Source organism: Vanacampus margaritifer, chromosome 4, assembly GCF_051991255.1.
Source record: "Vanacampus margaritifer isolate UIUO_Vmar chromosome 4, RoL_Vmar_1.0, whole genome shotgun sequence".
NCBI lineage: Eukaryota > Metazoa > Chordata > Actinopteri > Syngnathiformes > Syngnathidae > Vanacampus > Vanacampus margaritifer.
The window spans coordinates 20,462,311-20,476,095 of NC_135435.1; the positions used below are offsets into that span (position 1 = coordinate 20,462,311).

Consider the following 13,785-nt stretch of genomic DNA (forward strand, 5'->3'; position numbering starts at 1 on the left):
CCTCATCATTACACTGATCAAAGCTTACCGTGTGTGTGTGTGTGTGTCATTTCTTCGTATACATCACTCATTACATTCAAGCCTTCGAGGCCTGTAATTAACTACAGCTTTGATGCCCAACATTTCCACCTGCACACGCGCACACACACACGCATCATGATTTCGTGCTATTGGGTTAATGATGGTTTAATAAAAGTGTAACAACAAATATTTGTCTTCTATAAGGCTAATCCTTGTCTTCAGGTGTGTGTGTGTGTGTGTGTGTGTGTGTGTGTGCGCTTTTGTCCTTGCTACAGTGAGGGGCCCATACACGCATGTTTTTCCAGGTTTAACTACCATTCTGGGGACCGACTCGAAATTGTGGGGACATTTTGGTGGTGCCCAAAAGTTCAGACCTCTTTTTGAGGGTCAAGACTTGGTTTTAGAGTTTACGTTTGAATTGGGTTATACTTGAGGTTAGGGTAAGGAATGGGGGTAGGCAATCATTTTTGATGGTTGGGGTTAGGGGAAGGGACTAGGAAATGCATCATGTTAATAAGATGTCCCCACGATGATACAAGGACAAAAGAATGTGTGTATGTGTGTGTATGTGCGTGTGTTATTTAAATGTTTCTTCCATTTTTTGCCATAGTAAAAAGTAGCCTGAATGTGCTAAACAAAGATCTGAATATATGACTGGATAGCCGATAGGCCAAGACTTTTGAAGCCGCGAGGCCGCCATATTGCTCCTCCCAAGAAACGTTTCTCGGCATACAATCCTTTACATTTACAGTATCGAAATTGGTCTTCGAGGGCCGGAGTCCAGCAAGTTTTGGAGGTTTCTCTCTTCCAACACAAGCTGATTCCAATCAACAGGATCGTTTAAGGCTTATATAAGCAGAGCTTGCTGATGAGCTGATCATATATCAGGTGTGTCGGAGAAGGGAAACATTCAAAACCTGCAGGACTCCGGCCCTCGAGGACCGCGTTTGCCCACTCCTGCTCGAGGCAGTTTGCAACAGCGGAGCTTTCGACATTTGTTTTTATATTTTTTGAATTTCGTTTTTTATTTTTGTATTTTGTTTTTATTTATATATATTTTTTTGTATTATATTTTTTATATCCGATTTTATTTTCAGTTTGTCTTTTTTTTTTTTCATTTCGTTTTTTAATTTGGGCAGTTTGGTTCCTCCATAGAGATGGCCGCAACCAAAGCCTCTGAATGATGTGTGAGGTTATGGCGCCATCTCGAGGTCACAAGCTGACAAATGCAGGAAGTAACTGCAGGTAGACCTCTATTAAGTACCAACAATAACCGCACTATATAACGGCTAGCTACCGTCAAAACTACGACAGCATTGTTTTTTTTACGTTTAGAACACGTGGGCTCCTATCATAGAAGATGGATATCTCTTACCTCGCGAAGCAGCAATGGCACACATCTTTGGCTACTTTTGCTGACACACAGCTCGCCAGCGGCTCGGAAGAGAAGAGCAACTTTCCCTTTTTGATTGCAGTCGTCGCCCGCAAGCCGTTACCTTTGCCCGGGCTAGCGAACCGCTCCAACATGGGCACCATCACGTTTGGAAGCCCGCGTGAGCAGACGTATGTTTACGCACGCACGCATTACGTCATTACGTCATCGATGGGTTTCATCCCAAACTGCTTTTCGTTTCTCCCCAGTTGAGCAATCAGTTCAATACGTTTTGTTCAATCTTTATAAGTTGTATAATTGTTTACTTTCATGCATTTTACGCTTATCTAATTCAATTCATTCAAACGTTCCTTTATATCTCGAGATCTCGCTAACAATAATACTCATGTTGTTATTATTGAGATGTATATTTTTAATACATTGGAAACCCAAATCAGCATAAACTTTTAGGTAAAAAAGAAAAGAAAACGTTTTTGAGTCCCACACGGTCAACTGAATGTAGTGGTTTGGCTTTAAACTCCAAGATCAGTTCCGAGGAAATGGGAGTGACACTTCACTGGAATCAACGCACGCTATTCCAGTAAGACGTTCCCAAATGAGGAAGTCTACTCCTGTGACGTCATTCGAGTTGGATCACAGCGTACGTTCAGTCAATAATTGGAAGTGTTCTGCTCATACAGAGTCGAACTGGACTTTCAGGATTAAAGGAGAAGCATTCCGTCTTTTTAAAAGGATGTTTGTCGTCCTTCTCGTCGTTGTTGTTGTTGTAGGAAACATCGCCACTTCAGCAGCTCTCTCTGGTACGTCATCTAACATGCTGATAATATACTTAATTTTTTAACATATCAAGACTATTCACATTGTTACTGCCTCGTGTTGACAACGTAACATGCATTTAGACTTTTAACTTGGTCTCACGTGCTTAGCCTAGAACGCATATATGTGACATGACTCCGACATGTACTGTGCATAAAGTCATCACAGCACATACAGGAAATTTTCTGACATAAACGTGATTGTAAATAGAATACACATTATATTAACTATGCAATAACTATGCATTAACTTCATTTGTCAATCTGCTGCAACAGGAGTGAATCTCGATTGCACCAACGACTTTGAGTATCGGATGTCTTGCCATTTTGATGCTCCAAACTGCACTGATTACAATGTGACTCTGTGGAGCCTTGATGGGTATGGGTAAGTCCGGTTGGCTCTACCCAAAAAAACAAAAACCCAATAATAATCATAATTCATTTTATTTTGTTTCAGCGAGACTTACTGTCTTCCCATGCAGTGTGCGAGCGGAAAATGCTGCTGCTCCATCCATTTGATACTCATACTCATGCAGAATCACACGGCATTTGTCCGGAGGGGCGGCGAATATGTGGAGTCCAAAAACATAAGTGTGAAATACAGCTGTGAGTTCAACACATCACAAACCGTGAACTTATCGTAAAACTTCTTATGCTAATTGTACAAAGTTACAAGTAACACGTTAACGTTCCCAACTTATCCATACTTTTTGAATCATTCGTTTGGCATCATGCTAGTTACGTTAGCATCTTGTTTGTTAGATTCATATTGATTTAACTGCACAGCTCATATTGTGTGGCCGAGTAGCCAGACACTTCTCTAAGCTGCCATGTTCCTGCATGATAGGTGATAGATATTATAACATTTTTAATACTTCATTTTATTTTATTAACCATTGTTACACATTATTAACATTTTAATTCTTTATATTAACCTTGTCGAAATGTTTTGTGTCCTGTGCAGAGCAGATGGTGTTGATTTCGGTATAATCTGACCTTAAACTGGGTCATACTATTTAGTCTAAAAAAGTTCCTTCTCAGCGCTTTGTGCGAAAACACATTTGGTCCTTGAGAACAGAATCTGTTTTGAACACCCACACCTGACTCTGTTTTCGCCATCGCTCACGGAAAAGTACCAGAGAGTATGTTTTGTCTACAAATGAAAGAGAGGAGGTCTTTTGAACTATAAGAAACCGTTGTGCACGCGGAAGAGCTACATTTGACGCTCTGAATCCCACCTGTTTAAGTGATGATTAGAGGCAGTTATTTGTCCAGAGATTCTCTGTTTTTTATTAAATCATTTTTGCAAAAGGTGTATTTTTCTTACATTAAATCTATCTTCATTTTTGGAACACGCAAAGAGGACAAAATTCTAGATTCCTCTTCATAGGGTAACATGTTGAAGATTTAAGTATTTGACCCTCCTGAGGATAAGCGGTTTGGAAAATGGATGGATATTCAATCGACTTAAGAGTCATCATTTTTCTTCCCCTGAAATCTCAATTTTTTTTCTCCTCACTGTTCCTCTGCAGTCAAACCCCAAACCCCGACCATTGTCTCAGTAAACGAAACCAACGGGAATTTTCCAGTCATTTGGAGGACAAACATCAAGAAAAACACCATAAGAGAAATGATAAGCACACGATTGACTTACCGCAAGAAAGGAGAAACGCAAGAGGTGAGGAAAGATTTTAGATTGTCCTTGAAGGTGAAAGATAATAATAATAATATTTTGATGTTTTCACTTGTGGCAGATGACCGAATTAGTCCAAGCAGCACTAATGGAGGAGCGACAATGCTACTTGTGTTTTACCACTGATATACTTGGTGCACACTTGGAGCCAAGTACAACCTATGTTGTCACAGTGCAGAACGTCCTGCCTTGGGAAAGCCAGCCAAGTGACCACAGCAAGGAGTACGAATTTACAACCCGTAAGTCCCGACCTGCTTTGGATAACGTCAAACCGAAGTGTTATCATCAAAACAGAGAAATACTCACAATTTTTTAAGAAATTTTCAATCTCAAACTTTCAACATTCTATGATGAATCGTTATTGCTCAGTTCAATCAGTTTTATCAAAACCAGCCTAAAACATGTGCCCCAAATGTTCTCAATATCACAGACAATGTGAATTGTTCAAAACTTAGAAGATGGTCCAACAGAGCAAGTGCTGTATTATTGAAAAAATAACATGACAAACAAATGGTAGGATTACAAAAAAAGTTGATAAAAAAGTTTCCAAGGTTGCAAAAAAACAACAACATTTTAACAAGTCATAATTTTAATGGCTGAATGTCAAAATTCCAACAAACTTAAATTCCCATCATCATACATTAAACAAATTAGATTTTTTTTCATTGTAGATAATAAAATTAACCAAAAGTTGTTGCTTTCAAAAGTGTTTAAAAAAAAAAAAGAGGATAGGAGAGGATTGATATATTCAATAATGTCTTTCCAATCAGAAAGAGGAGGCTAATCTTGAAAATACTCCCCTTCTTCTTTCAAATTGTGTTAAACACTGTTGAACAGTGTGCCGCCACCCAGTGGGAGAAAGTGGAACTACGCCCCAAAACAACAATATACAGAGTTATTACTGGACAAAAAATAAATCCACAAAATAGCCTTACCATGAACCCCACGATTGAGGGGGTTTACTGCATTTGAATGTTTGTGCGTGACAAGGAATCAGAATTAAATCAGTACTTTCTTTTTTTTTAACTTTACAGCAGCGTCACGCAAGAGCCGCCTCCTGGCCCTCATCGTGAGCCTCAGTCTGCTCTCCATCACCATCACCAGTGCGGCATACGTCTGCTACGTGAAGTAAGCCAAAGCCTTTTACGATTTCTCCGCAGAGCTCGTGTGTGTGTGTGTGTGTGTGTTCATGCGTGTTGTCTTTGGATTGTAGGTGTAGAGCAAAGTATTGGGACTCAGTCAGCAATCAAAATTCCAAACTTCTCCATTTAAATCCCAGTAAGGCAGAGGTGAGATACTCGATGGGGTCCATGTGTGTGTCTTGATTGAATTGTATTTAGAAGAGTCTAAAAGTTGATGCAGATTTGTGTACTTGTCCTTTTTTTGGCAGGTTTTGAAGCCCATGCCGCCCATCATCTCACCAATCTATGTTGAGGCCCTCACCGCAGGTGACCTCAAATCGTGGTTAGTGACAAAAGTTTCAAATTCACTTGCTTGAAATCTTCTGGGGAGACTCGATTTGACTTGCTTGAATTTTATTGCAGTCGTTTGGGATTTGCTTGAAACCTAAATGGTTACACTTCAGACTAGATGTACTTCTTTGTAGAATTATTGACGGTGTTTGAGGTAACTGGACATTCTATCGCAGGTCCAAGGGCTCCCTAATCGACAGCAGCACCGAGAGTCTCCTTCAAAGTAGCGGAATCAATAGCGGCCCGCCTTCTCTCGGTTACCCTTGTACCGAGGCCGCGGACATCATTGCAGGTGTCCAAGATGCGCTCAGCAAAGCTTTCATGAACATCATCCCGGCGTTGGCTTCAACCAACCATCTTTTGAAAGAGTCCGGAAAACCCACCTGCAATAACGAGCAACATTCAGGATTGGAAAATGCAATAACATACTCCTTTATCAGGCCGAGCTGTCCAGTTCAGGTAACGCCCGACGCTTTACAGAGTCATGCTCAACCTGAACCGGCGTGCCAATGTGAATACCAAGACACGGGCCTCGGGTCGACCTGCGATGGATCAACTTGTGAAGAAAACATGATCCCGACCTTGGTGTCTTCCTATTCACTGTCTGCCACGTCTCAGCAGCGATCCAGCAGAGATTCTGGGAGGTTTTCAAACAGTGAAAACTCTGGCGCGTCCCTCAGCTGCAGCAACGCAAGCTTGTCCGGAGATGTTGAATCTAGAACGGAAGCGGGACATGAGAGCTGCCGAGAAAGGTTTGAGGATGCCGCCGAGAAGGGGCAAGGTCTCATTTGCGTCCCTGCGAGCTTACAGGGCAATTTTCCGGTGGATGAAAACTACCAAGCTTTTCGGGGATGGAAGGAGCTCTCTGACGGTCAATTTGAAGAGCAGAAAAGTGCTAATAAACAAGACTTCAATAAGGTTTTGGAAAATGACTCATTAAAAGGCGATGCCTGCTTCAATGCACGCTCAAATCACAGTTTTCTGGTTGATGACGGTTACCAAGCATTTCAAGGTTTAAGGAAGCTCTCCGATAGTCAGGTTGGAGAGCAGAACAGCGGCGATAAAGAAGACTTGAAGAAGACTTTTGAAAATCCCTTTGACGATTTTGCTGTAGGTGATACCAGCACTCCTGCACAATCAAACCCCAGCTTTTCCGTTGATGATAGCTACCAAGCATTTCATGATTTAAGGGGACGTTCTGATCATCAGGTTGGGGAGAAAAGAAGTGTTGAAAAAGAGAACCTGGTGAACTATCAAGTGTGTTGTGGTTTAAGGGAGCTCCCCTTTAATGAGCAGAACAGTGAAAAGAACAATTTGGGGAAGTTTCTACAAAACTACAAAGATGCCACGAAAGGGAACACCTGCGTCCCTGTGAACCCAAATCCGAATATTCCAACAGATGATAACTACCTTGCCTTTCATGGATTAAGGCAGCACTCGGATAATAAGGTTGGCGAGCCAAACGGAGGTGAAAAAGAGGACCCGGGGAAAGTTTTACAAAAAGATGCCCGTGCAGGGGTTCAATGCTCCGATTGCGTCCCTGAAAGCTTTCAAGACAGTCTTCCAATGGAAGACAACTACCAAGTAGTTCCGCGCTTAAAGAAGTAGACTGATGGAAAGCTTGTAGGCCAGCGCAGCGAAAGAGTAAAAGAGTAGTAAAAGACAAAGAATGGGTTTAAAAATACCATCAAAGATGTCACTAAAGACGGCAACTAGATAATCTTCCAGTGGATGACCACTACAAAGTCTGTCAATCCTTGTCGAAGCAGTTTGATATCCAGTTTGCAAGACATGAAGGTGTCAAAAAAAAAAAAAGACTTGGGAGGGTTTGGAAATGTTCCCGACCTGGAACGTCTGGAGGCCACACAGGCCCAATAGCGGCAGAGTCGAGCCATCATGTTGATGGTCGCAAACAAATGACTCCCTGAGCCCCAAATACCTTTTTCGCCAATCGTCTCTACTGACGTCAGAAATCAAATTATCATTGAGAGTGGTTACAAAATTGTGTAATCAATCATTACCTCGTCCAATGAGCTTTTGTGTATTTCCAGATATGTACAACATGTTTTAAGTACACGGAAGTTTGTCGATTGCTGGATTATCGCACATGGAAATGTTTTGAACATCTGGAATATTTTTTTTTGTCAACAAGTTTACTTTACAGACCTTCGTATTCAGTCATTAGCGTCCTTGCATACCTTGAAAGGCGCTATATTAATATAAGGTATTATTATGATTGTAAACCCGGCATTTTATTTACAATAATTTACATTCAAATTATGTAACGTGGCTCAATAGAGTGCAGACCACCGAGAATAATAAATAATCTTGATTCTTAATTTTTATTTAGATCTGCACTAAAATATAATGGATTCTTCCTTCACCCATTAGCAACTTATCTGTGTGGCATCAGCTGAGTGTTTTCTGTGTAAATCTAATCACTCCAAGTTAATGAAATTCAAATCTCTCTGGTGGAGAGAATAGGTTATAGTTAGACGGTTTTCTTGTGATGGTCAGTTGTTGTCCGTACTAATCACAATTAAAAAAATTTTTTTATATATATATATATGTTGTTAATATTTTTGTACAGTACAAGTCTGCTAATAAAGTTGGACAAATCTGGTGAAGAATGTTGTTTCCAGCGTAACAGATACTACTGAATGGTTGTTTGTCTATTTGTGCCCTGTGATTGACTGGCGACCAGAAAAGTCCAGAATGTATTCTGCAATCTCACCCAAAAGTCAGCGGAGACAGGCTCCAGCTAACCTATAAACCTAATGGGATGGACAGACAGTCATTTAATCCTTATCACAAAATATTCTACTCAATGTTAATTCATAACATGCATCCCCTGGTTTAGCCTCTGAGATGTGTTCCTAAAGATAATTCACACTAAAACTAACAGTGAGCAACAAGTCACACCTCTTATCCACAACTAACATTGTGCAATTGCTTCCTCTTTTCTTCTCTGGAACAGAAAAGTCATTTTCATGAAAGGAAATTAATAACCTAATGCAAACACGCCAGCATTAATCATCCTAGTTTGTGCTTGTGACTGACATTCATTTTACTGCGATTCCTATTGATGATGACGAGTAACTCAGCAGTAATCTAATACTTGAACTGTATCAAGAATTCTTTACCAAGATAATGTGTAGTTTTAATGGCACAATATTACTATTCATTAATGTGACATTCAATGTAATTACCGATTGTCAACATCAGAATATATGAATTGGAACATGTTTAATATTATTAATTACTTTCACTGTGATCATTTGAACCTTGGCCCTGCTTTTAAAGACTCAATAGACGGTCCCAATTCATGTGTGATTGATGCTCAATGGATGATGTATCACTTCCTGTATGTAATATTATACAATTAGTATAACAGTAGACACCCCCCTCCCGGTGTTTACAGTAAGCAGCCGACAATATACATAATATACAAGCAGGATTAAAGATTTCATTATTTTCACATTTAAGTCTTCACTAAAAACTAGTCTGAGCTTGAAATACTTCCTGCTTTCACCCTTAATTCACATTTAGTGTCAAACATAATAGTGTGCCACCACCTAGTGGCTGACAGTAGAATTACACCCAAACTAAATGGGAGGTATACAATTATTATACAGTATACACAAAATAAATAAATACATAAAATCTGTAAAATAGCAGGACCATGAACCTCGTACCGTGAATGAGCGGACTTACTAGGTAAAAAACATTTATTCCTACAGAAGTAGATGCCAGTTAATGCTCATAAAAAAATGGACCAAACCTTGTTTGGTATCACGAGATATAAATTAAACCCCAGGACAAAAAAAAAAAAAAAAACTCTTAAGCAAAACTGCTTGGAATAATATCATTGTCATTTGTCAAAATGTCGATTAAAATCATTGTGTTGGAAATGTAACTAAAAATGACTCTTGGCCAGGACTTCCTTGCAAAAAGAAGTTTTTAATCTCAATGGGACAATTAATTGTATTTTTTAGGAGGGGGGGGAAATCTGAAATTTTATTTTCAGGTCATGAAGCCCTGCCTTACCTGTAACTGGAGGAGACAGTTAAGTGACAAGGAAGCCTGCTAGCGGCAGAGAAGGCCTCCGATTGGCTGCTCAGAGGAGAATCAAACTGGAACGTTTATTTTTGTCAGCCTCCCAAAAATGACTGGGGCTCTTGGTGACACCTATAGTTCATACTGTACACACGTACACACCTTCTCAACACACCTGAAGCCTGAACATGCAACCGCCAGGCCGCCTGAGACTGAGGATGTGGCTGGAAGAGCAGATCGAGTCTGGGAAGTATCCGGGAGTCTGCTGGCTCGACAAGGTAAATCTTATTCATGAGTTGTATTTACACTCACTGGGCCACAAAATTAGTTACAATTGCAAAATCATATCAAAATTCTGCCTTTATAAAGAGACTGATATTAATTGAAAAATAAGTGCACTTTATCATATTAATAATAATTGTTAATAATTAAGGGCTGCGTCTAATATTTTGACCATCTAACATTATAAATAGCATGGAAAATAATTTTAATTAGTAGATATCTGACTGGTTTTTAATACAACCCACCAGATCCTCATAACATACTGAGTTAAAAAAAATAATGAAAATTTTCAAAAGTTGAAGTTAAAATAAACATTAAAGCACTTAAGTATACATGTTTTTTCCCTTCATTTTTTAACTGTATTCTCTGATTGCAGTCTAATAAAGACACAGAAATGATTAAGTATGCTGATATGCTAAAACACGGCTTAGAAGTCTAGCAGTGTTACACTGTTTGCCAACCTCAACAGGCCTTCTCCATGTGTGTGTGCCCTCCAGTCAGAGAAAGTTTTCCAAATCCCGTGGAAACACGCAGCTCGTCGCGGCTGGAGTATTGATCGAGACGCCACTCTCTTCAGGAGCTGGGCCATGCACACCGGTAATATGTGATTCATTCTCTCATATGCACTTAGTCATTTGATAAGTAGAAGTTTAAATAAATAAATAAAACTCACTAATAAGGGCATTAACTTTTCTGAAAGGGTATTTAAGCAATTAGTCTTGTTTTGTCGCCTAAACTTTATATTAGAGGTTGGACAATTAAATATTAGCAACATTTCCAGCATCTGTTTGTCTATTAAAAAACAACAACAACTCAGTGATTACTTGGCTTTCGGATAAATTAATTGGAGCCAAATCTCAGTGGGCTTTTCTGTAAATCCTTTTGCTAGCTAACATGTTGTATTTGTCTAATGTATGGCGGAAAATGATCCTCTGTCACGCTTTGCTCATGTGCATTTGGCTGCATCACTAATGTACTTGTTCGCCATTAAAGTGAACAGGCGATCATATTGCACTGCCAACTCCACTGGCCTAACCGGACAAAACAATAGGTACACTTGCACAATCTATTGAAAGCCAACTGTATCCGTAAGATAACAATGCTCAGTTTAAATTGTTATGGTGTACCTAATGAAATGTCTGGTGCGGATAAAGTGTAGTACTGTACTTAAGTTGAGCCCAAACCAAACTGCAGGTCGATACCGTCCAGGCCAACACAAAGCAGACCCAAAGACTTGGAAGGCCAACTTTCGCTGCGCCCTCAACTCTCTCCCTGGTGTATGTGAGCTACGCGAGCGCAGCAACAAGAGAGGCAGCGATGCCTACAGAGTCTACAAGATGCTGCCTGGCCCTGCCATGCAGCCGCGCAACAGAGGTGACAAGTTAAAGCAACAAATATGCATTAAGTAAACCTGTATCTGACTGAGCGGCAAAGGTTCGCGAGTGTTGTTTTTTCGTCAGGGTTCGTTCAAGGTTACAAAAGGCGTTCGCAAATTTTGAGCATGTTCAGAATTTCTTTGTGGTCGGAAATGGGACAATCCGAGTGGCATAAATTCGATTTCCCACCGTGCTCGAATGCAGCATCAAGCAATGTGATGTCATTTTCAGAAGACAGCAAATGGCGAAATGGTTGTCCCCTAAGATAGACAAAAACTGATTGATTTTGCTGATGAATTCATATTGCACAAACGCAGTATTAATTGACCAAATTATTAGGCATTAAATTAGGCTAAAACTATAGGTATGTATTAAATGAAAACAATTTTTTTTACAGTATGAGGATTTTTTTTGTTTTTTTAATGTGCCATATATGACAAATTTATCATTAACTCATTCACTGCCATAAATAATTTTTTTAAAAAGATTATTAAAAATTTGGGGCAAGAAGCGATTTTTTTTTATTGTAATTAATCGCATAACTTCACTAGTTAACTCACGATTAATCACACATTTTATATCGGTTCTAAATGTACAATGAAAAATTCTAGGTTTTCATACTCTTGTTAACAAAAGTGGGAAAAAAATGTTAAACTAATAGAAATAGTTAAAAGGAAATTTTGACGTCAATGGCAGTGAATTAATTTTTTTTTTAAAAGAAAACCTTAAATATTTGGGCAGTGAGGCGATTAAAGTTTTTAATCGTAATTAATCGCATGACTTCACTAGTTAACTTGTGATTAATCACACATTTCATATCTGTTCTAAATGTACAATAAAACAATTATAGGTTTTCATACTCTTGTTAACAAAAAATACAAAAAATGTTAAACTAATAGAAATAGTTAAAATGATTTTTTTGACATTTATAGCCGTCAATGGAGATGAATGAGTTAACATGAAAATGAAATGAGTTATGGCAAACCTTGAGTCACAAACAGCCCCTTCCCTCCTTTTAGGGTTCCGGATGGCGAGTCGGCGCTTCAGAAAACAGCATAGCGTCAGAACGCATGCTCCGGCTGACACAACGCCGCAGCCGTGGCAACCTCCCAGCAGCCCTTCAAGCACTCAAGACGCATCGCTCTACGTTCCTACACTGGGTGAGCCGTTAGTTTGGGCAAGCGTTTTGCGTTGCGGCTGTAACATTTGTGACTTGCTTTATGGTTGTTATTGTACAGACATGCCATGGGAGGCCATGGAGCAGGAGGATGTTTCCAAGGTATCATGTTACGTTTGTAGAATACGGAGCAAGCAGAATAATCCACCCATATTTATCCCTCTCAGGGGGGTCATTTTGCCACTTGCTGTCGACAGAAAATGACGTCACAGTGTTCAAGGGCTCAGCTTGCAAACGTCACATGACCAAACCTAGAACAAGTGAGCCGTGACAGCACGGATTTACATATGATGGACTGGCGGCCATCTTGTGTTGCCACTCACTAAGATCACCTAACTTGAATACATGTTAATTTCTAACTCTATGGCGAAAATGCCACAGTGTGTGGTGGACAGTTCTGCCAGTGAGTTTGGGAGAAGCTCTACATGAACATTTCATTGGTAAGAATGCAATTGTGAATTTTCTCTATATCTTCCGAGTGCTACTCATAGATTTGTCTATATCATGTCGTCAGAACCTTGAACAATAAAATAAAAGCAAATTCGCTGCGAAATCTAAACCTAATCTCTCTAAATTAAGTCATGATACTGAGATATACTCTGAATGGTCGAATCAAAGAATGAAGTTCTTACTTACTTACTTTACTACTATTAATACTTTGAGGGTCTCTCATTACTCCATGACAGGATCCTGGCTGAAAACATATTAGTAACAAGTGTTTTCATTGGAAACCAAACAAAAGTTATCAGTAAAGTGGCAACGTAAGATGGCTGCCCCCCTGGCTTTAGCTGTGAGGTGCCAATTGTTAGTCCATCATATATACGTTTGAGGATGTCATTTTCAGTCGACAATAGCCCCCAAGTGGCAAAATGGCCGCCTGTGTTTCGACTAGTGGAAGTTCAAGAACACATTGTGCAGAAAATTTGTGACTTGAGTGCCCTGTTAAATTAGCACTTCCAAAATCAGCATTTTCACCTTTGCTCTTGTGTGCCTAATGTTTTCGATGGCGAGTGTCCAACTTTTTGTTGATCTATGTTTTTTTTTCTGCAGCTGGTTGATCACTGCAGCAACACTGGTGATCCGTGCAACCACACTTGTCCTCATAGAGGATGGAGGGCTTACCCACTCTGGGACCACTGGCATTGTAGGGCCACGCTACACATACACACTTGCTTGTGGAGTCACAGTAACTTACAATTTTATGAAAATACTATAAAGTCTTACTTTGACAAAATGCACACCTCTCTACCAGTCAACCCAAAACTTTTCCAGTTACTGTTGTGTTGTGTTCCCTTAGGTCAAGCTGATGACAGCCTCTTCTCCCTGCACATAGACAACAGCAATGAACTTTTGGGGGCATCAGACTGGACCTTGCATCAGCAGACGCTCACACTGTAGCAACATCAGGAACAATGTGTGTGTGTGTGTGTGCACGTCACATGATTAAATGTTTTCTTTTCTTGCAAACCCGCTGAAATAAAAGATGAGACAAAAGATCTT

General features: G+C 39.8%; 3 protein-coding genes across 7 annotated transcripts in view; 2 read left to right on the plus strand and 1 right to left on the minus strand.

The window, feature by feature from the left end:
- Positions 1–1,609, minus strand: part of smyd3 (SET and MYND domain containing 3) — a 66,812-nt gene extending 65,203 nt beyond the window's left edge. For all 3 annotated transcript variants that reach the window (XR_013293760.1, XM_077562861.1, XM_077562860.1), the window contains exon 1: positions 1,397–1,609. Coding sequence is in view for 2 of the 3 variants with exons in the window: in XM_077562861.1 (XP_077418987.1) it covers positions 1,397–1,557 (161 nt within the window). In the remaining variant the exon portion in view is untranslated. The remainder of the gene's footprint in view (positions 1–1,396) is intronic.
- LOC144050016 (uncharacterized) lies at positions 1,282–8,024 on the plus strand. 3 transcript variants are annotated; one of them, XM_077562858.1, is made up of 10 exons: positions 1,282–1,994; positions 2,095–2,214; positions 2,506–2,614; positions 2,687–2,835; positions 3,762–3,907; positions 3,984–4,161; positions 4,957–5,050; positions 5,136–5,211; positions 5,313–5,386; positions 5,571–8,024. In XM_077562858.1, the coding sequence occupies exons 2-10, from the start codon at positions 2,148–2,150 to the stop codon at positions 7,000–7,002; spliced, it is 2,325 nt and encodes a 774-aa protein (XP_077418984.1). In that variant the 5' UTR covers positions 1,282–1,994; positions 2,095–2,147; the 3' UTR covers positions 7,003–8,024. The 3 variants fall into 3 exon arrangements, with proteins under 3 accessions (XP_077418984.1, XP_077418985.1, XP_077418983.1); XM_077562859.1 differs by lacking the exon at positions 1,282–1,994 and having other exon boundaries at positions 2,017–2,214; positions 2,506–2,608; XM_077562857.1 differs by lacking the exon at positions 1,282–1,994 and having other exon boundaries at positions 2,018–2,214.
- A 1,549-nt stretch (positions 8,025–9,573) lies between these two features.
- Positions 9,574–13,773, plus strand: LOC144050666 (interferon regulatory factor 4-like). Its single transcript, XM_077564159.1, has 7 exons — positions 9,574–9,728; positions 10,230–10,329; positions 10,927–11,106; positions 12,128–12,268; positions 12,347–12,387; positions 13,336–13,429; positions 13,583–13,773. The coding sequence occupies exons 1-7, from the start codon at positions 9,639–9,641 to the stop codon at positions 13,681–13,683; spliced, it is 747 nt and encodes a 248-aa protein (XP_077420285.1). The 5' UTR covers positions 9,574–9,638; the 3' UTR covers positions 13,684–13,773.
- The last annotated feature ends 12 nt before the right edge of the window (positions 13,774–13,785 follow it).